At 38.2% G+C, this 14,751-nt stretch overlaps 1 protein-coding gene across 2 annotated transcripts; it reads left to right on the top strand.

Annotated features, from left to right (window-relative positions):
• Nucleotides 1-5,434: 5,434 nt before the first annotated feature.
• aoc2 (amine oxidase copper containing 2) lies at nt 5,435-13,096 on the top strand. 2 transcript variants are annotated; one of them, XM_058417135.1, is made up of 5 exons: nt 5,435-5,582; nt 6,066-7,718; nt 10,282-10,567; nt 11,485-11,617; nt 11,859-13,096. In XM_058417135.1, the coding sequence occupies exons 2-5, from the start codon at nt 6,140-6,142 to the stop codon at nt 12,141-12,143; spliced, it is 2,283 nt and encodes a 760-aa protein (XP_058273118.1). In that variant the 5' UTR covers nt 5,435-5,582; nt 6,066-6,139; the 3' UTR covers nt 12,144-13,096. The 2 variants fall into 2 exon arrangements, with proteins under 2 accessions (XP_058273118.1, XP_058273126.1); XM_058417143.1 differs by lacking the exon at nt 5,435-5,582 and having other exon boundaries at nt 6,037-7,718.
• Nucleotides 13,097-14,751: the final 1,655 nt, after the last annotated feature.

The raw sequence follows: 14,751 nt of genomic DNA, 5'->3' as shown, positions 1-14,751 counted from the left end.
TAGTTTCCCTGAAGACCAAGAAGTGATTTGCATTTTTAATACATTCCAGTCAGTGGAATATTGAGGAAGATGACCAAGAGTTAAGAAGTCAATGCACTTCTTAGTTAGTTTTTGGCCTGCACACAATTGTGAAACTCCTAGCATTCACTGCATTTAGCTACTTAGACATATACACACTATTGGCAAAAGTTTTGGGACATCAGAGGTTGTTCTCGATCCCTTAGTTCCAGTGAAAGGAACTCTTAATGCTTCAGCTTCATACCAAGACATTTTGGACCATTTCATGCTCTTTGTGGGAACAGTTTGGGGATGACCCCTTCCTGTTCCAACATGACTGCACACCAGTGACCAAAGCAAGGTCCATAAAGACATGGATGAGTGAGTTTGGTGTGGAGGAACTTGACTGACCTGCACAGAGTCCTGACCTCAACCCCACAGAACACCTTTGAGATGAATTAGAGCGGAGATTGTGAGCCAGGCCAGGAGCCAGGAGAAGTGTGAACTCTTGACTCTTATAAGTGCTGACAATGAAGAATCCTCCATTACTGTTAAACATCTCTTACAGCAAACTTCACCATATTAATCCTCACTGAGCAGACATATATTAAATAACTTTTTGTTTTTTTTAAAAAAAACCTGTTTATTATTAAACTGATACTGATACTCAGAGCACTGGCCCTAATCCATAAGGGAATTTGGTCTCTTAGTGGTTAAGAATATTGATAAGAATGTTGTGAGTTCATATTAGTATTTTTATTATATTCCTTTCTATTTTATCTATTACCTGTGTTTGTGGATACTGCTGGAAACTGTGAATTTCCCTTTGGGATGAATAAAGTATCTATCATCTACCTATCTATCTATTCCTAGTACCACCCGAGTGCCACTGCTAGGGCCCTTGAGAAAGGCCCTTAACCCTCAACCACTCAGTTGTGAGCAGTACATGAGATAAATGTGATGTCGTAAACATAAATTCATAAATGTGTACAGACTTGAACAGAAGTTGGTGTATGTGGGCCAGAATACAAGCTACATCGAGGACTTCCTCATAAGCTTTCTGGTAAAAAGCCGGTCTCTTGCTAATAAGTCTCCATGACTGCTGCATCATGATTTTCTCTGAAAAACAGCTGAATTGTCATTTCTCACTTATGCTGTTGGGCTAGCAGGCCATTCATTCTACTGCACCAACAGAACATCAGACTCCATTTAGAAATCAGCCAGGAGAAAGCATCTAAGATAACACTTAGTACCCAAACACGGAGCATTGTGAACTGTAGGCCTTTATTTTGGCAAGGAACTTAACATAATGTTCATATAGACTCTCTGTCCGCTTTCATAGGAAGACTTGTTCACCTATATACAGTTCAGATTAAAGATCAGAATGGTGAAATATATGATCTTTATTTTTTATTTTTTACTGTGGCATGGTGGATGGGATGGTTTGAGTATTTCAAAAACTGCAAAATAATAGTCTGGAGATCTTACAGAATGGTGTGAAAAAAAAAAAAACACTGAGTGAGCAACAGTTCAACACTGTGGGTGGAAAGGCCTTGCTGATACGAGACATCAGAGGAAAATGCCCTAATCGGTTAATAATAATAAATAATTCAAATAAACATACATAATGGTACACAGTGTGAGATGCGGTGAAATGCTTACACCACTGTTTTGACCCTTGAAAAAGGAAAAGGAATAAGGACAGAACAAAAGACAAGGATAAAATATAAAAATACGAAATATAAAATATAAGAATATGAATTATACTAAAAATATAAAATATAAAAACAACAAGTTCACAGTAGGTAAAAAATAAAATAGAATAAAAATAGAATAAAATATAATAAATATAAATAAAGTAAGGTATGGTATATATGTGTATAGAATATGTATATAAAATAGAATAGTCGTAAAAAGCATTTCACTCCATGTCGTACTGTGTATTATTTCGTATGTGACCAATAAAATTTGAATTTGAAATTTTAGAATATGTATATAGGAAGTGTAAAATACAACAACTGTGTTATATAAAATTATATAAAGTGAATGCAGACAGCAGCAGGACGGGGTGGTCACGAAGTGGAATAAGGTGATGAGAGCAGTGGTATTGTCCATCTTTAAAGTGCAGATGTGCATTTGTATGTAAACGGGAGCAGACTGTGCAACATGTATGTTTATGTGTTTGTATTATGTGCCACAGTCCTGTAATGTGCAAATGTCCCGTGTGGTTGGTTTGAGTTCCAACACGTGTGTAGGAGCATAGTAGGTCTAATCAGTTGAGTCCTGTGTGAGGTTCTGATTGAGAGTATAGCCTGCGGGAAGAAGCTTCTCCTCAGTCTCTCAGTGTTGGCCTTCAGGGAGCAGAAGTGCTTCCCTGACCTCAACAGAGAGAAAAGTCCATTGTTGGGATGGCTGAGGTCCTTCACGATCTTCCTGGCCTTGGTCCAGCACCGCTTGTTGTAGATTGAATGCAGGTCAGGGAGCTCGGTACGGATGATGCGCTCAGCTGATCGCACCACCCTCTGAAGAGCTCGTCTGTCCTGCATGGTGCTGTTCCTGAACCAGGTGGTGATGTTTCCCGTCAGGATGCTCTCTATGGTGCAGGCAGTCAAAAGTCTCTCAAGCGTCTGAGGTGGAAGAGACGCTGTCGGGCCTTCTTCACCACGGTGTCGATGTGACAGGACCATGACAGTTCCTGCATGATGTGAACACCGAGGTATCTGAAGCTGTCCACTCTCTGGGCTGTTGTTGATCACAGGGGTCTGGTAGTTCCTCTCCTGCTTTCTGCTGAAGTCCACTATCAGCTCAGTCTTGCTGATGTTAAGGTGGAGGTTGTTCCTCTGGCACCAGTCCTCCAGAGTCTTAATCTCCTCCAGGTAGGCCTCCTCATTGTTGTCGGAGGTCAATCCGACCACAACGGTGTCGTCAGCAAACTGTGCAAAAAGTGCTTTAGTCTTTGTTTAAAGTGTCAGAAACCCAGCTGTTCAGATGGTGGAAGTTTATTCCACCACCTGTGTACAGGACAGACAGAATTATTCCTTGAGTATTCCAGAGTCCTGACCTCAACTCAAAACCTTTGGGATGTATCAGAGTGGAGACTGCGAGCCAGACCTTCTCGTCATCACAACATCAGTGCCTGACCTCACAAATGTGCTTTTTCTAAAGGAATGGTCAAAAATTCCCATAAACACACTCCTTAACCTTGTGGAAAGCCTTCCCAGAAGAGTTGAAGCTGTTATCAACTATGTAAAGGACGGGCCAACTCCATATTACATTCATGTGCATGTAAGGGCAGACTTTCCAAAATGTTTATATATATATATATATATATATATATATATATATATATATATATATATATGCAATATAGTGTATTTTTTAAAAAGAGCTGTTTTAAGCTAAGGATAAAACCCTGTCAAAGAAAATAACAGGAAAGGATTTACTGCAATATGGTCAGAGCTTCTGTGATAGAAGATCAACATCTTCAGACCCAAAACTGTCATGTTGAAAAATTCCTGTCTCAGCTGTGCAGAAAGTTTTCCATCAGCATTTATTACTGAAATAATACACCAGATCTATAATCTCCCACTCCACATGTACATAAATCATACTTTACCTATTCCCCAGAGACCAAAAAACTGGAGTTTACTCCTTTTTATATCGTGTCCATGTTGATGACTGAATGTCTTTGTCATGTTCCACTCCACAGTGGAGGTTAATATGAAGCTCATATCAAAGTAGACACTCAGGACTTTAAGAATTTGTAGTTTTTCACAGTTTTCTTTAGCCTAGTTTATTTTACCTAGTTTAAATATTGTAATTTTATTGTTGCAGTCATTACAGAAACCCAACAGTGTTCTGAATAATCTTATTACAGACCTGCAGTGATAAAATATTTTGATTGTTTATCCAGATTGAAAATGCCTGAAATGTCCAGCGGTAGGAATGAACACCGGCGTACTGCGAGAAAGGGTTAAATACAGTAGAAATGTATCACCGAATCTGAATCCTTTCTAGTAAAATCATAACATAGCAGTTCCGTATTTTATTTGACTCAAAAAGTCTTTAAAAGCTGCACAGATCTTCGTTCCTGTACACATTACCTGTGTACAGGACAGACAGAATTATTCCTTGAGTATTCCAGAGTCCTGACCTCAACTCAAAACCTTTGGGATGTATCAGAGTGGAGACTGCGAGCCAGACCTTCTCGTCATCACAACATCAGTGCCTGACCTCACAAATGTGCTTTTTCTAAAGGAATGGTCAAAAATTCCCATAAACACACTCCTTAACCTTGTGGAAAGCCTTCCCAGAAGAGTTGAAGCTGTTATCAACTATGTAAAGGACGGGCCAACTCCATATTACATTCATGTGCATGTAAGGGCAGACTTTCCAAAATGTTTATATATATATATATATATATATATATATATATATATATATATATATATATATATATATATATATATATATATATATGCAATATAGTGTATTTTTTAAAAAGAGCTGTTTTAAGCTAAGGATAAAACCCTGTCAAAGAAAATAACAGGAAAGGATTTACTGCAATATGGTCAGAGCTTCTGTGATAGAAGATCAACATCTTCAGACCCAAAACTGTCATGTTGAAAAATTCCTGTCTCAGCTGTGCAGAAAGTTTTCCATCAGCATTTATTACTGAAATAATACACCAGATCTATAATCTCCCACTCCACATGTACATAAATCATACTTTACCTATTCCCCAGAGACCAAAAAACTGGAGTTTACTCCTTTTTATATCGTGTCCATGTTGATGACTGAATGTCTTTGTCATGTTCCACTCCACAGTGGAGGTTAATATGAAGCTCATATGAAAGTAGACACTCAGGACTTTAAGAATTTGTAGTTTTTCACAGTTTTCTTTAGCCTAGTTTATTTTACCTAGTTTAAATATTGTAATTTTATTGTTGCAGTCATTACAGAAACCCAACAGTGTTCTGAATAATCTTATTACAGACCTGCAGTGATAAAATATTTTGATTGTTTATCCAGATTGAAAATGCCTGAAATGTCCAGCGGTAGGAATGAACACCGGCGTACTGCGAGAAAGGGTTAAATACAGTAGAAATGTATCACCGAATCTGAATCCTTTCTAGTAAAATCATAACATAGCAGTTCCGTATTTTATTTGACTCAAAAAGTCTTTAAAAGCTGCACAGATCTTCGTTAAGGACTGTCACTGGAGCAGATGTGTAAACTGGAGGAACATCTGGATTTTGTCAGCGAGCAACAGTCACCGAAGTGAAGCTCCCAGCAAATCATCAGCAAACATTCCCTCTGGAAAGCAAACAAAATGAAATACTCAAGACAAGCGTAACAGATTTTTATCAGATCGGATGTTAATGATCGAGTTTCCCCTGAAGAGAGCTGCACTTCTGGAATTTATATCTGCTCCCCGATATGGCGAAAGTGTTTTCATTCCTGTGCGAGTTGGAGAACACTCGCATGCTTGTGTCCCCTACAGATGGTGGATTTATAAGTTAAACACATAAACGGCTGCAGGTTTCCGGAATCCCTTTCACCCCTAAATTATACGTGGGATAAAGGTAAGTGCATTTTTCTCCTTGCTGATATCTTTCCTCTGCAAAGCCGTTCAGATCATATTCTACTTCTGAACGTCTGATTTTTTTTTGTATGACAGTCCATCTAGGAATTCTAAATTTATTTGAGAGATTAATTCAGCTATTATTCAATAATTCACATTCATAAATTCACTGAAACGACTGGAAATTATAAAGTGCAGCTTTTTCTGCATTATCCATGCTCCACATCAGAAACAATTTTAGGTATTTTCTTATTTTTTGCCCTAAAACTCTGTTGGAGCCTGACATAAATTGTTTTCTAGGATCGATTTCCCTTTCTCTAAATTTAGAAGAGTGCAGAGTTTTTTCTGCCTGTGTTGTGATTAGCATGGATAATGCTGAGTGGAAGGATGTAGCACAATGGTGATAAAACAGGAGGCGTATTTAATGCCCGAGAACTGACAATGGGTGTGGTTTCACTCTCATGCATTTAACCCGACGGCACAGTGCAAACCTGCTCACATCTCAGCTCCTCCAGTAAAAAGGCACACCGAGCTCCAGCCCTCCGTTCCCTCAGAGGCATGGTTTCTCAAGTGACCACCTCCCTCGTCAAGTGCCTGCTGATACTCCTCGGCTTGGTCTCAGTCATACTGAATATCGTTTTGATATGCCTGAATTCCAACAGGCTTCCAAAATGCCAGATGCAATCACAAGGAACGGTGGCGGCCAACCACACGGACCACAGCTTGATATTCGCCGACCTCACCCCCAAGGAGTACCAGATGGTCCGCGATTACATGTGGAGTCAGAAGGACTTGAGGATTTCTCACTCTGCCTTTGCAAAGGCTTCGGAGAACTTCATCTTCTTGATTGACCTTGTGCTTCCGAAAAAAGCAGAAGCGCTAAGTTACCTGGATTCTCAGGGAGTCAAACCCCAACGCCAAGCCAGCGTTGTGGTGTTTTTCGGGGAGCATAGCTACCTCAAAGAGTATATCGTGGGACCTCTGACCGGTCCCATCCGCCATCGAGATGTCACAAAGGAGAAGTACAAGGTGGAGAGCCTACCTTACACGGCCCGCCCTGTGACCATCGGAGAATATGGGCAGCTTTTCCAGTTAGTGTATGGTGAGGTCTTCAGCCAGCTTCAGACAGAACTGAAGGAGAGCTTCGGTTACGACCCAAAAAACCCGAACCTTCAGGTTTTCGAAGGAATGCCCAGAGGAGTAAAAGCAGGCGATCGGAAGACATGGGTATCATTTTTCCGTGCGTACAGCGGCATGTATATCCATCCAGTTGGCTTCGAAATTTTAATCTGTCATGAAAGTAAAAACTTCTCAGACTGGACTGTTGAAAAGCTCATGTACAATGGCAAGTACTTTGACAGCATTGATGTTTTTAAAATATATTATGCATCAGGTACTTTGGAAAAAATTGTTTATAAAGAAATCTCTAATTACGCCTCGCTGAAACCGAGAAGCATACCGACAGGGCTGGGACCACAACAGTATTACCTCCAAGGCAAGCGTTTCAGTGTGAAGAACAACCAGGTCATTTACCAGGACTGGAGCTTTGCGTTCGGTCTGAGCTCACTGACCGGCATGCGAGCCTTCGATATCCGCTTCAGAGGAGATAGGATCATCTACGAGCTTAGCGTCCAGGAGGCCATGTCTGTGTATGGCTCCATAACTCCAGGGATGATGCTCACCAAGTTTCTGGACACTAGCATCGGCATTGGCCGCTTCGCCCACGAACTGGTGCGAGGCGTTGACTGTCCATATTCCGCCACTTATGTGGACGTCTACCGCTACATTGACATCAACGCCACGCAGCTTTTCAGAAATGCCATCTGTGTCTTCGAACATGACGTGGGACGACCGCTACGCCGTCACTTTTCTGATTTCTTCTACAACAGCTACGGGGGTCTGACCAACAGTGCCCTGTACCTCCGGAGCATCACAGCCATTGGCAACTACGACTACATCTGGGACTTCATCTTCTACCAGAGCGGCACGGTGGAGGCCAGAGTTCACGCCACCGGTTACATATCGTCCTCTTATAAAGTGCCTGGCAGTCTGAAGTATGGCCACCAGGTCGCCGAAAACGTGCTTGGAAATGTCCACACACACTTCGTGAACTTCAAGGTGGATCTGGATATTTTAGGTAAGTGATCGCTGATGCCATTAGTGCCTGCTAAAATATAACGTCAGCTTTTTTAATAAAGGATGATGGAAATGATGAAATGCTTACACTGTTTTCATATTTTTGGACGAATTGTGTCTTCTCTTAAACTGTAGTAATAAAAAAAATCAATGATATTAATCGCTTTGAAGGTTGATCTTCACATCATCTGACAAAAAAATCTTGTTTCCTGATATAAACATAATTTTTTGTATCATTATAGTAATTTATTTTATAGCCCTTATAAACCAAACTGACTAGAGTTGAAATAAGGTTACATTTTATTTTTGTATTCAAAACCAAACATTTCTTCTAGACTTCAAAGTTATTTATTAATAGTTATTTCCCAAGCAGAAGCAAATGACTTTCCCAAAATGTTGATTATTCCCAGATTTATGGTAGATTTTATACTGAAATTTTTTTTATTTCTAAATATTATATATTATTTTTAAATTAAAATAAAATAAATTGAATTGATTCAAAGTCAATTCTAACATCAAAATAAACTTCATTTAACTAGACAAAGCTAGAAAAAAAGGAAATTTGTATGTATTTTTAAATGTATTTAAAAAGCATCTAATGCAAAAAAAATATCAGCCTGGGCAAAGATCCATTGTTATTAATCATGTTATTTTTAATTGTAATAAGTATTATTTATTTATTTATTAATTTATTTTACAGAAAATGTTGCCAATGAAAGATAAAATGTTTTATTACACAGTAGCATGTCTTCTTTTGAAAAAAAAAAAGCTAAACTAGCAAGTAATTTTACATAAACTTTATTATACTATAATATTATTATACAATAACAAACTAATTAAAGTTAGATTAAATTATTCATGTTGGACAAGAATGTCGCTAAATTCTGAGCGTCTCAATGGCACTTTTATATCAAATTTAATATATATATATATATATATATATATATATATATATATATATATATATATATATATATATATATTTTATAGCAAAATATCATCTACTGATAATTAATTCTGCATGAACATGATTTATTAAAAGCATATCCATATGCATTGTGTTTTAAATTTTAATTTATTTTCCTAATTAATAAATAAAATCCTAAACCAATTCCTCAACTTACTCCATTAGAGCCTTCATGTTTTGTTTTAAACACAGCTGAAGTTACTTGCTCTTTATAGGCTATTAAACAGGCTAAAGGAGGTTTCAGCAGTGAAACATCAGCAACAGCTGGAACACATTCATTCATGTGCACTGGGCTCCAAAAGTCTGAGGCCACTATGGAAGCCTGGGGTTTATTTTTTTTTATTTAAAACTGGAAAGAAACTAAAGGTTTTGGAATTCTAAAAACAAAGAAATAAATGGAGTTTTGCAATGTTTTGTTGAAAAATTAAATCTCTCGTGAAGCGTGGGATCGGGCGACACTCAGATGGATTTGATCTAAAATGCATTAGAAGGTTTTACACAATTGTATGATCCACAATCTGAGATCTTTTCACTCCACTTGTGGTCAGTAACATAATTAGTTTTCACTTCTGCTCTCAGACTTTTGGACTCCATCTCAGTGACCAGTTCAAGACCTGCAGGGAAAAAAATGCAGGCTTTAAACGAGTAGAAGTGAGGAATCCAGCCAAAAAAAAAGAAAGATAAACAGTTTTCTTCTGATGTTAGACGCAGTCACTCAGCCACGACATGTTAGCACAGGCAAAGATAAGCAAAGAGGCTAAAGATGCAGCTAGAGCTAGTATGTGCAAGGTTTTTGTTTGTTTCTTCCACACAAATCACAATCTCGCTAAATGGAAGCAATAAATTGCGTGAAAACTAAACTAGCAAATGAGAACAAGCCGAACCTGTGGATGAAATCTGAACTAAAGTGTGAAAGATTCAGCATTTAACATGTAAGAGAAAACTTTGTGATTTAATGCATGCAAAGAAACTAGCAGACAAAATCTGTGAAAGCTAACTGAGCAAAAATGGAACTTAGTATGTGAACGCTAACTAGCAAGCAAAAACTAACCTAGTGAGTGGAAGCTAAGTGAGCAAATAAAATCTAGACTAAAAAATAGTCTCTTTAAACATAAGAAACTGATTGTGTGAAAGCTAACTAGCAAACTAGTATGGTTAGGGAATGAAAAAAACTAGCAGGTAAAAACTAACCTAGCAAAAATGGAACACCATAGGTGAAAGCTAGTTTGCAAGCAAAAGCTAAGCTAACTGAACAAATAACAGCTAGCCTATGCCTCCATATTGTTCCTCAGAGTTTATGTATAAACAGGTAATAATTAAACATATGTATTCCTTAGCAGTGAACATCTCATAGTGTTTTTTGTTTGTTGGTTTATTTTTATATTTTCATTTTCCTAATTTTAGGTTTAAGGGCAAGTTTAAGACGCTTTTCTGAATCTCTGTGGGTTTTCTGGCTATTTATTATTATATTTATTATTAACGCTTTATTAATCATTTTATAACACATGCCAAACCTATCAGCAGCTGAGCTCAGCAGCACACCATGCTTCCTGTAGTATCTTATTAATGACTGATGCTCTGCTTTCTCAATCTGTAGGTGTGAGGAACGTGTTCCAGACCAAAGACATGGAGTACGAGGAGGTGTCTTTGCCCTGGATGCCTGAACGCAAGGCCAAAATCCCCACGGTGGTGGAGAAACAGCTGAAGACTGAGCAGGAGGCGGCGCTTCGACACGGCACTAAAATTCCCCGTTATCTCCACGTGGCCAGTAATCAGAAGAACCGGTGGGGCCACCAGCGCTCGTACAAGCTGCAGGTGATTACTATGGCTGGAGATCATCTCCCAGAGAGCGAGCCGGAGGAGAGGAGCATGTCCTGGGCACGGTGAGAGGAAGTTTAGCTTATATTTCCTGAAGAACTTGGCAAACGCATGGTTTAGATATTTACAGAAGAGCTTGAAAAAACGTTTTAGTTTTTTAGTACAAAATGTAATGAAGGCTCCAAATTAGCATTGTGATTATTTTTGCATCTTCTACTGCCATAAATGTAGTGAATGTTTGAATGTAGACCACGTCAGACTGTACTTTAACTTAAAGACACGCCTACCTATCCCACCCCAAGACATGCCCACTTGTCTCACCCAAAGACACGCCCATCTATCCTACCCAATGGCATTCCCACCTGTCCCACCTGAAGACACGCCCACATGACCCTCCCGAAGACACACCCACCTGTCCCGACCTGAAGACACACCCACCTGTCTATTCCTCTCAAATAAAACATCCATCTGTCTCGCTCATAGACACGCCCATTTGTCCCAGTCAAAAACACGCAAATTTGTCCAATTCAAAAACATGCACATTTGTCCCAGTGAAAGACACACCCATCTGTCTCACTCAAAGACACAACTATTTTGCCAATTCAGAAACACCCATTTGTTCCACTCAAAGACACGCCTGCCTACCTGACCTGTTCAAAGACATGCCCATTTGTCCCAATGAAAGACACACCCATCTGTCCTACTCAAAGACACACCCTTTTTGTCCCAATGAATGACACGCCCATCTGTCCCACAATAAAAGACAAGTTCATCTGTCTGGCTCAAAGACACAGCCATCTGTCCTACTTGAAGATACTCCCACAGATCCTACTCAAAGACACACCCATCGGTTCTGCTGTTCTCAAAGACACACACATCTGTTCTTTAATATAAAGTAATTCAATATACTGCATTTAATACACAATACATCGTTCTGTAACATCACTTCCTGATCTTTCCTTCCTTCTGTCCATTCTCTCAGGTACAAAGTTGCCATAACGAAGCAGAAAGACTCGGAGCAGACCTGCAGCAGTCTGTACAGTCAGAACAACATGTGGGACCCGGTCGTGGACTTCAGCAATTACATCAAGGATAATGAGAACATTGAGAATGAGGTGAGCATCAGAAAGCTGTTCTCATGTTCATTAAAACCTTTTACGGATTGGTGAAAAGGTGTTGATTGACAGCTGTCAATCAACACAAAAGAAAAACATTTTCTCTGACATTGATGATGTCTCCAGGTTTCAGTACTTCATAACAGTCAGAGGTAACTCTCTAGCTTTATGTTAGAGTAATGTTAAATACCAGGAACGTGATTATTGTTAACCGATCATGTCGGTACCTCTACACGATCAGGATCTGGTTGCCTGGGTAACGGCGGGTTTCCTCCACATCCCTCACGCCGAGGACATCCCCAACACGGTGACGGTAGGAAACGGAGGCGCCGTCCTCATCCGCCCACATAATTACTTCGACGAAGATCCGTCCATCCACTCGGCCGACGGCGTCTACATCAAGCCGGGAGCAGAAAGAGACTGTGAGTACAACAAGATGGCGTGTTTAGACAAACAGCTGTGCAACCCGACACTGGAGCCGTTCACGTACCACGGATTCGAGGGTGTCATGAAATTTGATGAATAAACATATCGTTAAACATAGTGTTTGCTGTTCCCAATTAATTCCTCTCCTCATCACTATAATCACGTCTTCAGCCTTAGCATCGTGTGGTATACGCGGCCCATTTCTTAGCTTTTTTTTTTTTCACTCACTTTTTTATTACAGTCAAATGAGATTCAATGAAGTTTTTTCTCTTTTGAGGTCCTTCTAAAAGCAATGAATTTGTATACTTCTTTTAAGAACACATTTTATTTTGGACAAAGTATTTTACATATAAAAAAATTAAAGAGGAGACACCAGTTACCTTGAAGCTAATTGTATTCTCATAAAAACAGATCACAAAATTCCATTTAAACCGCAGCGGCTTGATGAAACGACGACATTCTTTCATTTTATCAATTAAAGAATCATCATTTTAATCCATTTACAGTTATTTTTAACAAATTAATTCCTGTTCTCATGTGCATCGTAGCAGCTACAGACGTTACTGAAAAACCATGAATTGTAAAATTCCGATGTCGGAAAACTTCGTTCTAGCTTTAATGATAAAAAAAAAGCACTGACACTGGAGACTCCTTCCATCACTGTCCATAAACATCTCCATTTATGTGGAGAGCTTTGTTACTATAGCAACGCTAACGTATTTGAACCATAGAAAACCTGTGATGTGCAGCTGACCAATCAGGATCCAGAATCAGTGCTGTGCCATGAATATCACATAACCTGATGTCATATAAGCTTAAATACTGAGTGTTCGTCTTTTTAGCTACTTTCTACACCACTTTCTACCCTGTCAGATGAAGTAACTTTACTGTCTGTCTCGTTTTGGCGGGGTTCGATCGTTTTTGTATACTTTTCCTACATTATAGTTAAAACGTAGCGAAGCTCAATTTTACCCTCATTTTCAGCCTACCTCATTTCAGCCAAGAATCCTCTGATGTCCAGTTTCTGCAAATGATTAATTCGCTAAGATGAAATTAAAAGCGTCTGATTGTGTGCTGTATGTCTTGCATGTCATGTCATCCATAACGTTGCATTTTAAATCAACAACTCACACACTCACGAAACACAAAACTAATGATTCTCTGGCTCGTGACTCTTGCACTAATTTTCTTACAGTGGATTATTTTCACAAAATAATAATTTTAAAAAACCTACAGTCATTTGAATTTAGTGAATTTATCTATCAGGTAATGTGATTTTTAGAAGACAACTGCTAGCGATCAAACTTGTTGCCATTTCTGCTCCCAAAGATATGTGAAAGTCCAAACACAAGAAAGTACTTAAATATTGAAAATACAAAACGTTGTCGAATTAAAGAGGACGTGAGTTTTTCAGTGTTACGCTATCTTACACTACAGTGTTTCCCTTTTCAGGAGATGTTCACGTTGTTTCATGTACCTTTCATCATCTATAATAAGTATCTGTATAAACATGTCACTTACGTATGAGAATTAAAACTTCAATAAAGTTCAATTGAATTCCTCTGCAGTGGTGTGTGTATATATTTTGTCATCATTTTAGCCAGAAGAAGGAGGAAGGATTAATGGTTGTTTTTGTCCTTAGTGTTTCCAAGTGTCTCTAACACACACACACACACACACACAGATGAAGAAGCACTGTTTAGACTGCCTCTTTCCCTTGTGTATCGTTTAAACACACATACTTACAGCTCCATCAATAACCAGTGGCAGGAGGTGAAGGTCAGGTCGCAGGTCAATTTTATTTAGATTTATTTTTAAAACAACTTCTAAATGATTTTTAAACCTTCACACAATTTATTTTTGAGCATCTTGTTATAGTTTACAAAGGATGATGCTTTATTTATTCTTTTTATTTAAAAGCATCCGATAAATATTTTTTTTTAATTAATTAGTTAATTTGTTTATTATTTATTGCTAAATAAAAGGAATTAATAATAATAATAATAATAATAATAATAATAATAATAGTAGTAATAATATATATTTAAAATAATATTCATAAATATTGTTTAATATAATTAATATATTATTTAATATAATATTCAAATAATCAATTATTATTACTCAATGAATTCATAAAACTGAAATATAACACACTCATATGAGCTTCTTTGGATAATTAAGGATACTTTAAAAAGTACTAAAAGGGAACATTAAAACCTCACTGATAGAAAAACAATAGTGGAGCAACAAAAAAAAAGAAACGAAAAGTGTTCAATTCTTTTTCCCAGAAGCTAAAGAACAAATTTTGCTCCTGTTTTTCTCATGTCCATGTTGATGATTGAGGGTCTTTGTCATGTTCCACTCCATTGTGGAGGTTAATAAGAAGCTCAGATGAAAGTAGACACTCAGGACTTTGTAGAGAATTTGTCGTGTTTTAGAAGTGTTTTTTTCTGTGATTTTAGCCTACTAGCGGTGATATATTCATAGAAAAGTTCCAAATAAACACAGAAATATTTGTATCTTCAAAGTAAATGTTGATCTCAAACCCTTTTCTGCTCTTTGAGATGTTCTCCAAGTGCTTGTTCATCTAAAATGCAGCTGAATCCAGTAAAATTCTATAAGGTTCTCCAACAGAGGGAAAAACATACGTCTAAAACACACTGAAAGCCGACAGACTCATTTTAGATCAGACTCACAGCCTGAAC

Source organism: Hemibagrus wyckioides, linkage group LG02 (assembly GCF_019097595.1).
Source record: "Hemibagrus wyckioides isolate EC202008001 linkage group LG02, SWU_Hwy_1.0, whole genome shotgun sequence".
NCBI classification, from domain to species: Eukaryota; Metazoa; Chordata; class Actinopteri; order Siluriformes; family Bagridae; genus Hemibagrus; species Hemibagrus wyckioides.
This window is presented reverse-complemented; position numbering and strand designations above follow the sequence as displayed.

Coding starts and splice junctions, on each gene's coding strand:
- aoc2 (XM_058417135.1), top strand. CDS start 6,140: ATGGTTTCTCAAGTGACCACCTCCCTCGTCAAGTGCCTGCTGATACTC. Junction 7,719..10,281: donor GGTGGATCTGGATATTTTAG/GTAAGTGATCGC, acceptor CTCAATCTGTAG/GTGTGAGGAACGTGTTCCAG. Junction 11,618..11,858: donor ATGAGAACATTGAGAATGAG/GTGAGCATCAGA, acceptor CTACACGATCAG/GATCTGGTTGCCTGGGTAAC.